This window comes from Paramormyrops kingsleyae, chromosome 11, assembly GCF_048594095.1.
Source record: "Paramormyrops kingsleyae isolate MSU_618 chromosome 11, PKINGS_0.4, whole genome shotgun sequence".
Classification (NCBI taxonomy): Eukaryota; Metazoa; Chordata; class Actinopteri; order Osteoglossiformes; family Mormyridae; genus Paramormyrops; species Paramormyrops kingsleyae.
This window is the reverse complement of record NC_132807.1, coordinates 9,883,510-9,902,233: the sequence shown is the minus strand read 5'-3', so window position 1 is coordinate 9,902,233 and position 18,724 is coordinate 9,883,510. Positions and strand designations below refer to the sequence as shown.

The following is an 18,724-nucleotide window of genomic DNA, read 5'->3' as shown; positions in this document are numbered from 1 at the left end:
CCAAATCTCCAGTCACACCCATAAAAATTGCAATAGTTCCCCATCCATGTGTTTGCTGCTCTTCCCCGCAGAACGGCCCAGTTCCATGGAACCTAAATCCTCCCCCAGATCCAGATACAGATGTCAGACAAAAGGAGGGAAACAGGCGTCCACCGAATCACAGTTTGCTTAGATAAGCATCTAAACATTCAAGTATTAATAGTAGGGAAAAATCACTTTGGAATGTGTGCACTTAGCAGTCTGGTCTGAAACATCTTTTATCAATGTGCTGTTTTAATCCAATACCTAGCCATAGTTTTTATATATGGGTTTAAAGAAATGTAAAACAGGCAAAGTGGGAAATTGACTGTCAGTAAATGTGTGTCTTTGCCACCATTTATTGGTCACACACTCCTCTTGGGGCCCAGGGCTGCCGGACCTCCCACGGCCCTCATGTTGTTGCGCAGCCTTCTCACATCCCACCATCACTCGGCCCTCTCACATCCCACCATCGCTCGGCCCTCTCACATCCCACCATCGCTCTGCCCTCTCACATCCCACCATCGCTCGGCCCTCTCACATCCCACCATCGCTCGGCCCTCTCACATCCCACCATCGCTCGGCCCTCTCACATCCCACCATCGTTCGGCCCTCTCACATCCCACCATCGCTCGGCCCTCTCACATCCCACCATGGCTCGGCCCTCTCACATCCCACCATCGCTCGGCCCTCTCACATCCCACCATCGCTCGGCCCTCTCACATCCCACCATGGCTCGGCCCTCTCACATCCCACCATCGCTCGGCCCTCTCACATCCCACCATCGTTCGGCCCTCTCACATCCCACCATCGTTCGGCCCTCTCACATCCCACCACCGCGCGGCCTTCTTGCGTCCCGCAGTCACACCCCGCTTCCTCGCGTCCCCCTCACATCCCGCCACCTCAGGGTCCCATCGCATTCCGCTGCCTCGTGGCCCCCTCGCATCCCACCGCCTTGCAACCCCCTCGCATCCCGCTGCCTCGCGGCCCCCTCGCATCCCCCACCTCAAGGTCCCATCGCATTCCGCTGCCTCGTGGCCCCCTCGCATCCCACTGCCTCGTGGCCCCCTCGCATCCCGCCGCCTTGCGACCCCCTCGCATTCCGCTGCCTCGTGGCCCCCTCGCATCCCGCTGCCTCACGGCCCCCTCGCATCCCCCGCCTCAAGGTCCTGTCATGTGGCATCGCAGGCTCAGGTCCTGCTCAGCTAAATAACAAGACAGAGAGGCCTTGAGGGCATAAGCACAGCTGGAGAGGGACTGTGCCATGTCAACTAGCTCAGTAGACACAGTATATACAGTCTTTTTCAAAAATGTTCTCCCCTTTTGGCTTTTTTTAAGTAGAATACCAGCCATGAGTGTTTGAAATGAGAGCCCACCCTTAACAGCTTGACATGTTTCATTGCCATTGTCTCGTAATTATGTTTCCAATGGCAGCATATTTCAGAAGCACATATTGGAGAGCTTCACATACACTCCATAAACACATTGTGGCTGGGATTGTGGGAACTGTGCCACTGCATGAGGCTGGGATTCTCACCATTCCTGAGGGCCACGGCAGCCATCATATGGACCTGCTCTCTCTCTCTCTCTCTCTCTCTCTCTCTCTCTCTCACACACACACACACACACACACACACACAGACTACACTCATACTTTCCTTCAACTAGAGAATTGCTTCCAGAAAACACTTCCACGGAAATTCTGCTTAGACGCTCCTTGTTGACAGAGCTGGAGGAAGACAGCAGTGCCCAGGCATCCAAGGGACTGACTTAATAAACACATAAACATTTTAATTAAGGTTTACGCCCCTAATTCATTGAGGGGGTTGCTGTTTCATGCATATAAATATGCTGTTTGTTACATATAACATTTCTTAGAAAACATCCATCCAACAATGTCCTTGAGGAAAATATGGTCTGTGGAATAAATGATGGGTCTTATAAAAAAAAGTTATAAATAACAGCCTCAAGCATAAATTAGTCACACTGCCCACCTCTGGTACCAGGACGTCGCTACCAGTGCTCAAGAAGTTTCTCTCCTCATAGGTAATGAACATGTTCAGTAGAACATTAGTCCAGCCCCAGACTGGAACTGCACAAGCCTACACAGCGAACAATGAATCATGGAGCATGTTGTAATGATGTAATGTGAGGATTGGCAACAGTTGCTCAGGAAGGAAGATGTATTAGATTAAGAAGCACTATCAGATATTACTATAATTATTACAGTGGTTCTTGGTTCATAGTTCAAGTTTTGCACCCATGAAGATGTAACTTAATACTATGGCACAGTGAAACGATTTGCGCAGAAATGCATTTAAGCCTGCTTTCATATAACAATGTGTTATTCTTCTATCTGTCAGGGCAAGTGGAGAGCCTGGTTTATGCATCTAGGTTATAGAGAAATTTCATGCTGAGGGAGAGAAAGGGAAAGAGGAGGCTGTGGGAACCAGAGAGCAGCAACTACAGGCTTGGCCCACAGCCCAGCGGCAACTACAGGCCTTGCTCACAGCCCAGCGGCAACTACAGGCCTGGCCCACAGCCCAGCGGCAACTACAGGACTGGCCCACAGTCAAGCGGCAACTACAGGCCTGGCCCACAGCCCAGCGGCAACTACAGGCCTTGCTCACAGCCCAGCGGCAACTACAGGCCTGGCCCACAGTCCAGCGGCAACTACAGGCCTGGCCCACAGTCCAGCGGCAACTACAGGCCTGGCCCACAGCCCAGCGGCAACTACAGGCCTTGCTCACAGCCCAGCGGCAACTACAGGCCTGGCCCACAGTCCAGCGGCAACTACAGGCCTGGCCCACAGTCCAGCGGCAACTACAGGCCTGGCCCACAGTCCAGCGGCAACTACAGGCCTGGCCCACAGCCCAGCGGCAACTACAGGCCTGGCCCACAGCCCAGCGGCAACTACAGGCCTTGCTCACAGCCCAGCGGCAACTACAGGCCTGGCCCACAGTCCAGCGGCAACTACAGGCCTGGCCCACAGCCCAGCGGCAACTACAGGCCTGGCCCACAGCCCAGCGGCAACTACAGGCCTGTCCCACAGCACAGCGGCAACTACAGGCCTGGCCCACAGCCCAGCGGCAACTACAGTCCTGGCCCACAGCCCAGCGGCAACTACAGGCCTGGCCCACAGCACAGCGGCAACTACAGGCCTGGCCCACAGCCCAGCGGCAACTACAGTCCTGGCCCACAGCCCAGCGGCAACTACAGGCCTGGCCCACAGCCCAGCGGCAACTACAGGCCTGGCCCACAGCCCAGCGGCAACTACAGGACTGGCCCACAGTCAAGCGGCAACTACAGGCCTGGCCCACAGCCCAGCGGCAACTACAGGCCTTGCCCACAGCCCAGCGGCAACTACAGGCCTGGCCCACAGCCCAGCGGCAACTACAGGACTGGCCCACAGTCCAGCGGCAACTACAGGCCTGGCCCACAGCCCAGCGGCAACTACAGGCCTTGCTCACAGCCCAGCGGCAACTACAGGCCTGGCCCACAGCCCAGCGGCAACTACAGGACTGGCCCACAGTCCAGCGACAACTACAGGCCTGGCCCACAGCCCAGCGGCAACTACAGGCCTTGCTCACAGCCCAGCGGCAACTACAGCCCTGGCCCACAGCCCAGCGGCAACTACAGGACTGGCCCACAGCCCAGCGGCAACTACAGGCCTGGCCCATAGCACAGCGGTAACTACAGGCCTGGCCCACAGTCCAGCGGCAACTACAGGCCTGGCCCACAGCCCAGCGGCAACTACAGGCCTTGCTCACAGCCCAGCGGCAACTACAGCCCTGGCCCACAGCCCAGCGGCAACTACAGGACTGGCCCACAGCCCAGCGGCAACTACAGGCCTGGCCCATAGCACAGCGGTAACTACAGGCCTGGCCCACAGTCCAGCGGCAACTACAGGCCTGGCCCACAGTCCAGCGGCAACTACAGGCCTGGCCCACAGCCCAGCGGCAACTACAGGACTGGCCCACAGTCCAGCGGCAACTACAGGCCTGGCCCACAGCCCAGCGGCAACTACAGGCCTTGCTCACAGCCCAGCGGCAACTACAGGCCTGGCCCACAGCCCAGCGGCAACTACAGGCCTGGCCCACAGCCCAGCGGCAACTACAGGCCTGTCCCACAGCACAGCGGCAACTACAGGCCTGGCCCACAGCCCAGCGGCAACTACAGTCCTGGCTCACAGCCCAGCGGCAACTACAGTCCTGGCTCACAGCCCAGCGGCAACTACAGGCCTGGCCCACAGTCCAGCGGCAACTACAGGCCTGGCCCACAGCACAGCGGCAACTACAGGCCTGTCCCACAGCCCAGCGGCAACTACAGTCCTGGCTCACAGCCCAGCGGCAACTACAGGCCTGGCTCACAGCCCAGCGGCAACTACAGGCCTGGCTCACAGCCCAGCGGCAACTACAGTCCTGGCTCACAGCCCAGCGGCAACTACAGGCCTGGCTCACAGCCCAGCGGCAACTACAGGCCTGGCTCACAGCCCAGCGGCAACTACAGGCCTGGCCCTATTTTTCAGGGCAGCATTTACATATAGAGGCATTGGGTGACTAAAGGAACAGGGAAGTATGGGAGAGCAGGGGTTAACACAAAGCTAAGGAAAACCCGCTACTTCTGCATGACTGAAGAGCACAAGCCCTTGAAGATGAAGTGGAAGGAAATCAGGAGCTCAGTAAAACTGACATTACTTTATGGAAGTGAGCATGCCGCGTTGGCACAAGAGCCCAAAGCCCTCCCTTGGACTACAGGGGCGGCACTGTGCCCCGCAGGGGGCAAACGGGGCGACTCTCACCACTTCTGCCCGCCGGCCTGGTGCTGCTGCACGGTGTACCCAAACTGTGCCGCCTTCGAGCCCTTGATGATGCGGGGGTAGCGGGTGTCGATGTTGAAACAATCGTGGAGTCCTGGAGAAGCAGAAAAACACAAAGAGTCAACCAGACAGCAGTAACCGCTGAGCTCCAAAGCTTCCTAAGTTGTAGCTATTAAACAAAAGGAAAAAAAAAAAACGTTATAAAACCTTTGGCGCATCTCCTCAGATTGAGTGACACCTTCCACATGCCAGCTCCTGTAATCAACTAAATATCAGCGGCTGATCTGATCTGCTTTCCTGAGTCTGCAGCAATAACCGCTTTGGCAGGGGTCTCCTGAAGCACCATCAGAAAATGTTCGGTATTTCCTGCTAGGGGCTCCGCTTGACCCCAGCACATGACATGACAGTGTATACCATATTCCCAGAGTGAGCTCGTTCACTCCAAAAGGCCACGTTTTAAAGCTTGTTTTACAATTCGTCCTGAGGCCAGATATATCATGCTTGGTACATAAACACAGGCAAAGGACTAACAGCGGGTCCAGCCTTTGCTCCTTAGGAATATAAACGATGAATGAGCGCTGTGAGCGGACACCCGCCACGCGGCTCACACAGACCGGAAGGGCGGCAGAAACAGGGTCATTGTAAAGGGACAGAGCTTCAGTCTACTCATGCTCCCCATCAAACATATAAGGGGATCTCAGTGACGCCTGGCATCATTTTGGCTGTACAGCCTGTGAGAAAATGTTATTCTTCTGGAGATATTCTAGGACATTAAATGTCAGGTTAGGCTGGGTGCAGCGGGCAGCCGCGAGAGGGTACAGGAAGTGGAAGCGAATAACACCAGAAAACCCAAAAGACTCCGCCGTGACATCCCAGTGCAGAGAGACACTTAACTGGAAATCGCTTCAGATAAATGGGACATTTACATGCCGGCCAGAGAAAACCAAACAAAACACAAATCTGTGATGCCTATCAGATCAGAAAGCAGGGACGGGGGGGGGGCTGATAAGGTAGAAAATTGAGGTGGTTGGAATGGGGTGGGGGGCATGCAAAGGACAGAAGTGTAGCAGGTCATACAGAATAGCTAATAAAACATGAGACCGAGGCAAAACACTGGCAACGGAAGCTAACAGCTGTGACGCTTTCTGAAGTCTAGCAGAAAAAGGGAGCAGGGTAAGATGTGGCAGGTCTGACAAAATAAGAATCAATAAACCCGCCTTTGTGCGTGTGACATCCCTCCACTAAATCAGGCTCACATTTTTCTGCTGTTTATGGACATGCATTCAACCAGATCGGCGCCCTCCCTGGAAAGCGACGGCAGGACACCCCGGGCTCCTAGGTTTGCTTATGAACGCGGCCAGAAAGGGGGGATTAAGCAGGAGAGGTGTCACCCCGGTGTGTGTGCACTGCTGCTTGGGGAGAGAGCCGTTATGGAAGGAGGGAGCCGCAGCTGAACAAACGGCCAGTGTCAGCCGTACTTCACTGAAAGGCTATACTTCCCTACAAACAGTGCAGTGGTGACTTACAGAGGTGAGGGGAAAAAAAGGGTCCTCTCCTTTAGACGGGCGATTTCTGACGGCTCCGGGCCGGAGAGAGGAAACATAAACACAGTTAAGCAGCATAAATCGTTTAGTTAAAAACGTGACAATTGCCAGAGCTTTTCCAGACATGTCAATTACATCAAAAGAGAAAGTCGAAAAAAACAAGATGGAAATGGATCACAGACTCTCCTCGAAACATGCACACACCAGTCTGTTTAGCTGGCTCAGCTTCACGTGCCGTTCTCGAGTTGTACACAGCAGAGGATGCGTGACAGTTCACATGCTTTTACCAGGTGTGAAAATAGAAAAATGCCGGTTTGCTTGGGCCACAAAGACGGGGGCCATCGTCTCAGTCATCCTCTCTCCTTCCATCTTCTGGTCCATCCTGATTCTCAGTCAGCCTCCCCTTCTGTTCTTCTGAGACTCTGTATTACTGTGCTGCCACTGCTAATCGTCACATTCTATCACCGCCGAACAAACCACAGCTGACGATAAGCCTGAGATCATGGCAGCACAGCGACACTTAAGTGGAGATTGCCACAAGTGTCCGATCAATTTACATGAAGAAGTGTATTATTTGAAAAAGCAGAACCAATGAAAAGTACATTTCTTCCCTTTTTACACTGGGCAGTAGGAGAGAATGAGCAAGCAGGAGAGAGAGCGAGAGTGAGAGAGAGCGAGAAAGGCAGCTTTAAAAGTAATCAAACTTAATCAGATACAGATCCCTGTCAGTCTGTCAGTAGCGGTGTATTATTACTCTAAAAGTATATGTTTCGCATTCAGAGGCCTTCGAGTGAGCTGGCGTGAAAAATTCCACTGAGGAGACACAGCACTCTGTGCAAACATGGTACTCTGGCGTTACTCCGCACCCCAGGTGTGTGCCGGCCAGCCGAAGAGGTGAAGCCCGGCCGACGGGGGGGGCTCCACGGGCCGGCTTTGGGATCCCGGGCCTCGTCAAAAATAAACGTAAGACTCAACAAAAATGCACATACCAGGAAGGTGGGGGGGGGGGGGTACTTTTTGCTTGACATGGATTGGCGAGAGGATACAAATTCCACACCAGTGATTCCAGTACAGTCATGTGGGGGGGGGGGCGTCCAAGAAGATGGCTGCAGTGGGATGGGGCTTTCAGAAAGGGCCTGGCCCAGCAAGGCCCATCATTTGATGTATATGACATCTCAGACACCCCCCCCCTCTTCTTGGACAGCATTGACTCCCATTTCAACAGATGCACATGGTCTCCCTACAGCCAATAACACGCATAACGTTCAAGCTGCACGTTCATGTGTCGTCTACCTGACAGGTAGCAAGATGAGTACAGAACACAGAGACCATAACTGCTGGACAATGTACCTTCTAAGCAGTTCACTGACAGCATTAATGAAGTTCAGTTGGGATTCAGCTTAAATAAGAGGGACTTTAAATGAAATGTACGTCCTGTCAGTCTCTGAACTGTCAGAGAAAGAGAGTACCAGTTTATACCTTTGCTTGTCACTGGAGCTGTCCTCTTAAGGGTCTGCAATTTGTACCCTATAGCTGTAGGTAAGTGTACCTTTTAAGGTACAGAAATGGACTCTGAGGAACATCCCCAAAGTACAAACAGCATTAACTATTTTTTCTGACAGTATGTGCCAAATTGGCTTCTAACAGATGTTTTCATGCTTAAAACTAAACAATGATAATGAATAATTTCACATTTTCAAAAAATGCCGTCATGTTTAGTAATTCTACATGCACCATTTTAAAAGCCAAATATTCTGATAAGTGTTTCTGATTACAGTCTCATGTGAACACAAACAGCTGGGACTGGTGAAAGCAATTCAGGAAACACTCTGAAAACTTGGTATACCTTATATATTATAGATGGACCGGTAATTGCAAAATGAAACATATTTCATTGCAACAGTGTTTTAATCAAAATGAATAAAAAACAAGGCACCAATGTCATTTTAATATTGACTAGAGGGCCAGTTAACCGAACCACTGAAACAGACAGGATTTATGAATGCAACTATCATTTGCCAGGTGTTTGTTCTTTAATACAGGAAAATTCATACTTGCTGCCTTCGTGACCATGTACTGGATACAGAATTGGAAGGTGGATGGACAGATGGATGCTATTTGGAGCTCTGGCTGCCCGGACTGTGACCCAAAAGGACCATGTTGTGGCGATTAACAGCCGCGTCTCTGTAACCTTCCGAATCTGCTTAACCTTTCCAGTAAGTTGTTTTGACCTGTCCCCATGTCTGAGCCCCTCCCTGCATCTGAGGGCAGCCTGTGATTCGGTCTTTGCCCATATTTCTTTGATGTATGGGTTCCGATGTGTTCTGGGTATTGTCTAGACTGAGAGACGTTCGTATTAGAATCACACACATGCAAGCCCTGCGCTTCTGGCATCCAAATGACACACACTTTTTGCACATGATTCGGCAGAATGAAATCCCAGGCTTTAAAGGTTTTCCTTCATTTAAATGACTGCAAGTCTACTGTGAAGGTCCTGGGAGCCTGTGTCTACCATGGCGGGAGAGGGGGAGCGTCCTGACAAACCCCTTCCTGTGAGGTCAGAGACCCAGTGTGTCCGGTGTTACAGATAATCCAAGGTGGGCAGCACAGAGACAAAGTGCGGCACACAGTGCTGTTCATCCACAAAGATTTCACATTGTTGAATGAACCTCTACTTCCCTTTAAGCCTGTAAACCTTTAAAACTTTATTTGTAACCCAAGTGGCTTTTATGTTCCATTAACTGAACTATAGTTTAAAAATGTGTAAAAATAAAACCAAACCATGATACAAAACATTTCAATGTACAACCATGCCAGAGTTTCCTCTTTTTCCTTTTCAAATGGGTGGGTAATATTGCTACCATAATTGCAGATATAAAATGCTGCCACCCATTGCAACAGACCTATGTGGCAGGATAAGGCCCTGCGCAGGAAGCCAGGAGAAGAGGTACGGGAGCGGCCCGGGTGAGGCCCGCCACGGTGGCAGCTCTGGCCGGAGAGGGAGGTGCAGGCATGTGTTTTGCACCAGCCCCCCCCCCCCCCCCCCAAGCCATCGCTCATGCTGACCTCAAGTTTCGGGTCGAGAATGGCAGTACGAGGCAAGCTGCCACAGCGCCACCTCTCACGCTGTCAGCAAACGTCGAGGTTTTTCCGAGTCATCGCCCGCGTCGGTTTAATGTGTCCCCCTTTACCCCCCCATCATTCAGCATTCACCCCCCAAGCTCAAACGCACATGAATCATCTCAGAACCCACGGACATGATTCCCGGCAGTAAATCATGCGTGTTGGGGGACGTGTGAGTACGGTCTCGGTCTCGGTCTCAGTCTCGGTCTCAGTCTCGCGCTTCGCTGCCCTTTCATGTCGCCAGAGCATTTTCTGAAAAGATTAAAATCCCACGGTATCTGTCAGTCTGTAGCTAAGCTGTGAAAAATTAAGTGAAACGTTAAAAGGGGGGCAGAAATAGCTTATTGCTGATACAAACCCGCTTTAAAAATAAAGAATCTCGCCAATCGGACCAAAGAGGGACAGAAAAAAGCAAGGCGGAGCGGAATGCGGCCATAAAGCTTTGGTTTAGTCGAAGTTTGAAATATTTCCACGTGCGATTTGTATCGTTTACGCGAGCGCAGGCTGGAGTGCACAAATACATCGGTCATTTCCTTCGCGATTCCCAGCCCGTCTGACAAAGCAGGGCTGCTACACAGATTCGATTAAAAAGCAGCTTTGCCTGTAAAAGAAAAAGAGCAGAGCAGAACGAGGGGAGAAGCAAAGGAGTCCGGGGGGATCGAGCACCCACAGGAAATCCTAGCGTGGCTGTAAGATTCCGTACACTGCGTAATATCAGCAGCTCCTGAAGCTGGCCGAGTCTCGCTGGGTGTCCAGTGTACGGATTCCTCGGCCCAGACTAATAATGGCAGGATTGGCAGCTGCAGAACGCCGCCCGTGCTACTCTTGGCCGCGCGTCAGGCTGCGGGAGCCGCGCCAAAGCAACGTGCTGCTGTTCCGCTTAGCCGGGGGGGCTGTGGTCCCGGATCGGCAGAGGTGAGAGGACCGAAGCGGCAGACTGGGCTGCCGGTTATTCAGCGCTATCGCGAAGAGCCGACGAGGAGTGGAATGCGAATCGCACGAATCGCACGAATCCTCACACTGCATTGCCAGTGCCGGCTTAGATGGTGATAGGCCTGAAGGCATCATGAATCAACTCTGCCATCATCCACGGGCAGGAACTGCAGACAGATTCGATCTGGACCACCGATAAACACCTACAGAGAAACGCCTTTGAAGGGGGCGGCCAGGCTAAACAAACTTTACAGGGCTGTTCATGAAGGAGGAGTGAAATACTGCCGGACCTTCTAAAGAAATCACTGCAAAAGTCTGGTGAAAGATGCACAGTGCAGCAGATACCATGTGCAGCACGCAACCGAGCCAGAAAAAGCGGCGTAGCGAAGGCACATGGCATCCCGCCCATGTGCGCTCCACAGACATGTCATTACTGCATCCAAATGGTTCCGTAAACACCAAAGCATTTCCTGCGGCTTTATGCATTTAAACAGCTGGATATTCCGGAGGAGGAGGCATACGTACAGGGAGAGGATTCTGCTGGGCTGTGAACCCACAGCCTCATGGTGACAGGTTCTAACCCGCAGTGCTGCTTTCCATAACCTAACCATGATATGCTGTACTGTGTATCCAGTACTTCAGAGACACCTGACAAGGTGAATCTCAAAGAATCAGATTTTTATACAGGTATTTTAACACAACACTGCAAAATGCATTTCAGACACAAAACCAACTGTTTAGAATAAAACAGAACAAGACCTAACTGTTCTGCGTCATTATCAGCTGGAAAAGGTAGTATTATTTCCATGATGTAATTAAAAGTAATTGAAAATATGAACCGAAGCCCCCCTTGGTAGAGTACCTATGACAGAGAGGCCATTTGGTCCTGTGACTGCTGGTCAGAGGAGCCTTCATGTCTGGCTTTCAGGATGCCCCCTTCACGTGGGTGGGAGGAATGGGGGGGGGGGGGGGGGAGTTATTCGCTCCCGCTGACCTGGCCACTCTGGGGGGCGTCCTCTTACACACACGGTCCCTTGTGCTCCTTCCAGCCTGACTGACCAAGCCGGTCCCTGACTGAGCAGAAAGCCTCTCTCTCACCTTATCACACACCTGTATGCTGATGGTCACCCCTTCCTCTGCAAACATAAAGCACGTAGCAACAGCAAGCAGAGGTGTTTCTGCAGCGGGACGCTCGCTCTGTACACTTTGCCACTCGTCCCGTATGCAATGCGTTTAAAAAGGGACGCTTCCACATGCACCCGGCTGCAGGTACGAGCTCGTCCGCAGATTCTGATCATAAGCTCCTCAGTGACAGAGAACAGCCGGCATGTGCCCCCCGGGTCTGTGGAGGATGCTGCTGTACTCAATTGCCAATAATAAATGATACCCCCTCCCCCCACCCCCAGGTGCATATATACTTTATCTCTGGTATTGTTTAAAGAAAGTAACCAGGCTGCACTATCCCACTGTGAGTAAGTCAGCCCATAACATCCACGCAAACATACAGCTTCATGTCACACAGTTTTTTGATTAAAGTCACTGTCCTCACACAACACCGAGACTCATATCAACGGGGGAGACCGACTGTGTGCATCACCAGGCGGGAAAGCTTATGGCAATACGGCACATGAAGGAATCTGACAGATCCAAATTCTGAGGGAATCACCTAAAGCACAAGGACTCATACAGCCTTAAAGAAAACACTGCAGACAGCGACTCTCTATTTGTAATGACTAAACACACCTTGGTGCACAAACATCTGCTCCACCTTGTTCTGTTCAGTCCTGCAGACCTACATCGGGGCATCTGCCTACCAAGCTTATATTAGTGATGCTGAAAGACTTTCCACAGCAAAGTTTTGTTATGAAGTTTCAAACATTCTAGCCCTTTGCTTTCTTCCAAAGACACTTTCCAATCCAAAGAAAGTAAAAAAAAAAACAATTTAAAAAAGCAGATGCCTTGTCTGTGCACATGTTCTGTTCTGGCTCTGACACACTCAAACACACACAAAGACACCGCACTGCCTCACCTGAGAGCAGGGAGAAGGTCCACAGCAGCAGCACGCAGCAGCCCTCCATGGCTCTGTGTGGGAGAGGAGGCATAATGAGGCTGCAGATCCCTGCGGCTTACACTGCTTTAAAGATCCTGCTCGTATTGCGTCCACCACGACTCAAAAGTCTAACTATATGGCAGGGCAGTGGGAGGGGACTGATGTGAGAGGAGCTGCACACACACAAGCAAGCAAGCCTCCTCCGGCTCCCTCAGAAAGCACACTCACAAGCGGACAGACAGACAGACAGACACACACACGTTTGTAATTATATCTTTGTGGGGACTCTCCATTCATTTCTATGGGGAAAACTCTAATCCCAACATGACGACCTTAACCCCTATCCAGCCTTAACCTTAACTATAAGTAACCAGACAAAATACGAGACTTTTTACTTTTTTGACTGCATTCACAGATCTTTGTGGGGAACCAAAAAATGGTCCCCACAAGGTAAAAAAAAATCAGGTTTTTATAAACACACACACACACACGCAACCAAGCAAGCCTCCTCTGGCTCCCTCAGAAAGCATACTCACATGAGGACAGACACATACAGTATACACACACACACACACATACGCACGCACACGCACACACGTCACTGCACGGCCAGCCCTATAACGAACTACTGAACTTCAGGGGTTACACTTGTGGGATATCGCTCTCTGTAACTCCTTTACGGCATACTTTTATCTAAGTGTCTTTCTCCTCTCAAGAGCTTGTTTTTCATTTTCTTTTCCTCACTTCAGGCTGGAATATGTCGGCTTTCAGCAAACCAGACCATTCTATGGAGTCATTCGATTTTCCTCAGATATACAAACGACACCCACCACCAAAAATCACACTAGAATAATTACATTTTTCGCTCCGCAAACTGAGACCAGAGGGCTGCAAGAAAACTAAGACAAAGGTGTTTTAACGGTTTGTAGCAAACTAAAGGGTCTCTGAGACTGACCACTGTGAATACTGAATACTGCGACCACCATGAATACTGTGACCACTGTCAATACTGCGACCACTGTCAATACTGTGACCACTGTCAATACTGTGACCACTGTCAATACTGTGACCACTGTCAATACTGTGACCACTGTCAATACTGTGACCACTGTCAATACTGCGACCACTGTCAATACTGTGACCACTGTCAATACTGTGACCACTGTCAATACTGCGAGCACCGTTACTCACTGGAAATGCCCATACAAAATTTGAGTCAAGATGCTGAGGTGGAAACTGCAGTAGACTGCAGGAACCACTTATTTGGAAGTAAAAGCCTGTTGAGGGGGGGGTGGGGGGGGGTGGTTAAGGGCAGATTACGTTAGCCCATATTTCATTTAGGATCGCCATGTTCTCGCCATGTTTCCTTAGTTACATCCCGTTACTCATATTCAGAGGTGGAAAATTCAGATCCAGAAAATACAAATCCAGACCAAGGTTTTGTTTCAACCAAATAGTTGAATATAAAGAGTCTCAGTCACTGAGTACCCAACTGATTGGTTGAAATAAAACCTTGGTCTGGATTTGTACTCTCTGCACCATCTGCTCATATTAACATTACGCTTCAGCAAAGAATCCTCTTCAATACTGGGTTCATTATATTCACTGGTTTTGCTTTCAGGGGTCTTTCAAAGCTGCCTGTTTCTAAAAACGAACTGCAGTGCACTGACAATACAACTGGAAAAAAAAAAACATGTGCAAGGGAGATACAGCAATTTGCACGACCCAGTAATTAAGCAACTCGGAGCTGTCTGTGAGAATAGGAAACCCGGCAGTAAAGTCACAGAATTCCATGCTGGCTTGCCGGCTGCTGCTATATCCAGAACCGGGATAAACATATATAATTCGGAGCTGGCAGGTTCCTCGGTGCTAAATCAAGCCATGGGGCAAATGCGTATAATTCTACGTTGGCTGACGACTTGGTGGTACATCAAGTAAGAGCTGGCAGGAGCGTGTGAGCACTGGCAGGCGTTCTGAGAACATTTCCATTTCATCTTCAAGGGGTCACAGCAGCGGTGAAGCGGGCTTACCCTGTCCCTGCGCCGTGTCACCCACAGCCGGCGGCTGCCTTAGGGGTCGAAGCCGTGAAGGACATTGTGTGTGTTAACCAGAGCCAGACTCTAATCCACTTCAGGCAAACTCCATACCAGTCAGATCACCACCTCAACTGGACTAATAGCTCCAAAATCCCTACAATTATAACTGCTGTGAGTGACAATAATAACTGTACTAGAGGTGCACCCATCTGATATTCAGATCGATATTAGTGCCGATGCAGACCTATTTGACGGATCAGGTATCGGTCACAGGTGACTGATCCACGTCCAATACTTGCTTATTTAGATTTTTGCAGTCCCTAAAAAGATAGCACCTATTTCATGTTAAATCTATTTGTACAGTTAATCGCACGTCAGCTCTTTCCCATTTCAGACGCGTGTTTTGTGTGTGTGGGTGGCATTCAAAACTGAATGCTATCGCTGCCGCTCATTGGGTGTGAGCGCAGTGACTTCTGCCTGCTGTGACGTCACGCGCAAACCCTTAGTAGTTCGAGTAGCGTAAGAACACCAGATAAGAGGGTGACGGTCTGGGAGTATTTTACATTTTTAACAGCAACTAGTAGCACAGCGATTTGCAATCTTTGATTTGCACGTTTTGAGAGGTGGAAGTAGCATTTACTGGAAAACCCAATTAAATAAAGCACACGCAATTTTGCGAGACAGCATAAATGATATGAATAAGCAAAGGATGATTTGGGAGTTGCAAGTTGGGCGGCTTTGCACATTCGCTGTAGCTTGTGATACAGGAGGGGCTGCGATCACAGCGAAGTGTAAGTGATGCTTTTGCCAGTGGGAGAAAAACTGTGGGGCATTTTAAGCATTCGCCACTGGCATGCACTGCAAGTTGAATGAAACGCCTCAAAAACGCTTAGAACAAGATGTACAAATGAGGTGGAACAGTACGTTATGTATGTTTCTAGTAGCCTAATTCAGGATTTTTTCGCATACATTATTTCATATGTATTTACTAGTTTAAAAATATTAATGTATAAAGTATATAAGTAAAAGACCTCCTGCATCAGAATCTGTGTCGGCATCGGCAGTTGTGTTTCGAAATCAGATCAGAACTGAAAAAATGTGGATCCCCCCCCCCCCAACCTGTACTGTAAAAACATTCATAGGGAATGACTTTTAATCATGTCTCACGATGCTTTGAATATTCAGTAGTACTATGACATGTCAGGAGGGTGAAAATGAACAGGAACCAAAGTGACCGAGACAAAGAAGCTTTGTTAGCATTACCGGGGACATGTGTGCCCTCAAGAGAGTTAGAACATGGCACGACATGGAATCAGTCAGGATCTAGAGCTGTTCCAAAGGAATGCTACATTATTCTACTACGAGGAAGTCCTTCCATTTTCACCAGTTATATGGATGCAAAAACCACTGTCCCTGGAGGCTCTCCAGACAATCCCACAAGCTGTCTATATATGATTGAACTCCAGTGATTTAGAGAGCCATGGTGATTAGGTAATAGGAATGTACTTTGGGACTCTGTTGATGCTAGGGTCTTAAACCACTCAGTGACGGCATGTGCGGAATACAGCAGTAACCATTCTAACCATTAAGGGTGACGAAATATATATTTTTTATGTACTAATGTTTGCTCTTGGCCTGGTAGTCCTTTAAACATTGGAAACTACAAAATGCCAAAAGCTTTTGTCAGTGTTCCCTTTTCTCTCTGTGGTGTGCTCGGTAATCGTTCCTAGGGTCTTACTCCATCTTACTCCCTTTGCCCTCCGTGATGTGCACGGTAATCCTTCCTAGGGTCTTACTCCATCTTACTCCCTTTGCCCTCCGTGTTGTGCACGGTAATCCTTCCTAGGGTCTTACTCCACCTTACTCCCTTTGCCCTCCGTGATGTGCACGGTAATCCTTCCTAGGGTCTTACTCCATCTTACTCCCTTGTCTCTCCGTGGTGTGCTCGGTAATCCTTCCTAGGGTCTTACTCCATCTTACTCCCTTGTCTCTTCGTGGTGTGCTCGGTAATCCATCCTAGGGTCTTACTCCATCGTACTCCCTTTGCCCTCCGTGGTGTGCTCGGTAATCCATCCTAGGGTCTTACTCCATCGTACTCCCTTTGCCCTCCGTGGTGTGCTCGGTAATCCGTCCTAGGGTCTTACTCCATCTTACTCCCTTTGTCTCTCCGTGGTGTGCTCGGTAATCCTTCCAAGGGGCTTACTCCATCTTACTCCCTTGTCTCTTCATGGTGTGCTCGGTAATCCTTCCTAGGGTCTTACTCCACCTTACTCCCTTTGCCCTCCGTGATGTGCACGGTAATCCTTCCTAGGGTCTTACTCTATCTTACTCCCTTGTCTCTCCGTGGTGTGCTCGGTAATCCTTCCAAGGGTCTTACTCCATCTTACTCCCTTTGCCTTCCGTGGTATGCTCGTTAATCCTTCCAAGGGTCCTACTCCATCTTACTCCCTTGTCTCTTCATGGTGTACTTGGTAATCCTTCCTAGGGTCTTACTCCATCTTACTCCCTTGTCTCTCCGTGGTATGCTCGGTAATTCTTCCTTGGGTCTTACTCCATCTTCCTCCCTTTGCCCTCCGTGGTGTGCTCGGTAATCCTTCCTAGGGTCTTACTCCATCTTCCTCCCTTTGCCCTCCGTGGTGTGCTCGGTAATCCTTCCTAGGGTCTTACTCCATCTTACTCCTTTGTCTCTTCGTGGTGTGCTTGGTAATCCTTCCTAGGGTCTTACTCCATCTTACTCCCTTGTCTCTTCGTGGTGTGCTTGGTAATCCTTCCTAGGGTCTTACTCCATCTTACTCCTTTGTCTCTTCGTGGTGTGCTCGGTAATCCTTCCTAGGGTCTTACTCCATCTTACTCCCTTGTCTCTTCGTGGTGTGCTCGGTAATCCTTCCTAGGGTCTTACTCCATCTTACTCCTTTGTCTCTTCGTGGTGTGCTCGGTAATCCTTCCTAGGGTCTTACTCCATCTTACTCCCTTGTCTCTCCGTGGTGTGCTTGGTAATCCTTCCTAGGGTCTTACTCCATCTTACTCCCTTGTCTCTCCGTGGTGTGCTCGGTAATCCTTCCTAGGGTCTTACTCCATCTTACTCCCTTGTCTCTTCGTGGTGTACTTGGTAATCCTTCCTAGGGTCTTACCAGGGCTGTGGAGTCGGTAGATAAATGCTCCGACTCCGACTCCTCAGTTTCTAAATCTTCCGACTCCGAGCATGCTTCATGGTTATTTGACATGTTCGTTTTGTGGTAACATTATGCACTGCATGCATTGGGCTTTATTCTTACAGCAGAGAAGTAGTTCATTATGACTGTTTGTGAATTGGGACATTTCAACTTACTTTCTTAATTCCCATTTAAATTTAGTAGGAGTCGGAGTCGGAGTCGGTTAACTTTTTGCCGACTCCGACTCCGACTCCAGGTACCCAAAATTGTCTCCGACTCCGACTCCTCGACTCCGACTCCACAGCTCCACAGGGTCTTACTCCATCGTACTCCCTTTGCCCTCCGTGGTGTGCTCGGTAATCCGTCCTAGGGTCTTACTCCATCGTACTCCCTTTGCCCTCCGTGGTGTGCTCGGTAATCCGTCCTAGGGTCTTACTCCATCTTACTCCCTTTGTCTCTCCGTGGTGTGCTCGGTAATCCTTCCTATGGTCTTACTCCACCTTACTCCCTTTGCCCTCCATGATGTGCACGGTAATCCTTCCTAGGGTCTTACTCCATCGTACTCCCTTTGCCCTCCGTGGTGTGCTCGGTAATCCTTCCTAGGGTCTTACTCCATCTTACTCCCTTGTCTCTCCGTGGTGTGCTCGGTAATCCTTCCTATGGTCTTACTCCACCTTACTCCCTTTGCCCTCCATGATGTGCACGGTAATCCTTCCTAGGGTCTTACTCCATCTTACTCCCTTGTCTCTCCGTGGTGTGCTCGGTAATCCTTCCAAGGGTCTTACTCCATCTTACTCCCTTGTCTCTTCGTGGTGTACTTGGTAATCCTTCTAGGGTCTTACTCCATAGACTGCATGACACCAGTCAAGGTCCTTAATAACCTCCCACATGACAGGTACAAACTGGTGCAAGAAATCATTTGCAGCAGATCTCAAAATGTATGGAATGGTGGGGTTGTGAGGTGTCCCCTGCAGTACAATTTACTGAGCTAGGAGGTTTCCCCACTAATAACTTTTTTTTAGCATTAACAGAAAATCATCTGGTGCCCC

General features: G+C 50.1%; 1 protein-coding gene across 3 annotated transcripts in view; it reads right to left on the bottom strand.

Annotated features, from left to right (window-relative positions):
- itga11a (integrin, alpha 11a) overlaps positions 1-18,724 on the bottom strand; it is a 58,614-nt gene that overhangs the window by 28,582 nt on the left and 11,308 nt on the right. For 2 of the 3 annotated variants that reach the window (XM_072718003.1, XM_072718005.1), the window contains exons 1-2: positions 12,467-12,607; positions 4,820-4,931 (exon numbers count right to left, since the gene is read on the bottom strand). In XM_072718003.1, coding sequence (XP_072574104.1) covers positions 4,820-4,931; positions 12,467-12,539 — 185 coding nt within the window. In that variant the 5' untranslated portion in view covers positions 12,540-12,607. Of the gene's footprint in view, positions 1-4,819; positions 4,932-12,466; positions 12,608-18,724 lie in introns of those variants that run through there. The other variant, XM_072718004.1, reaches the window with a different exon arrangement.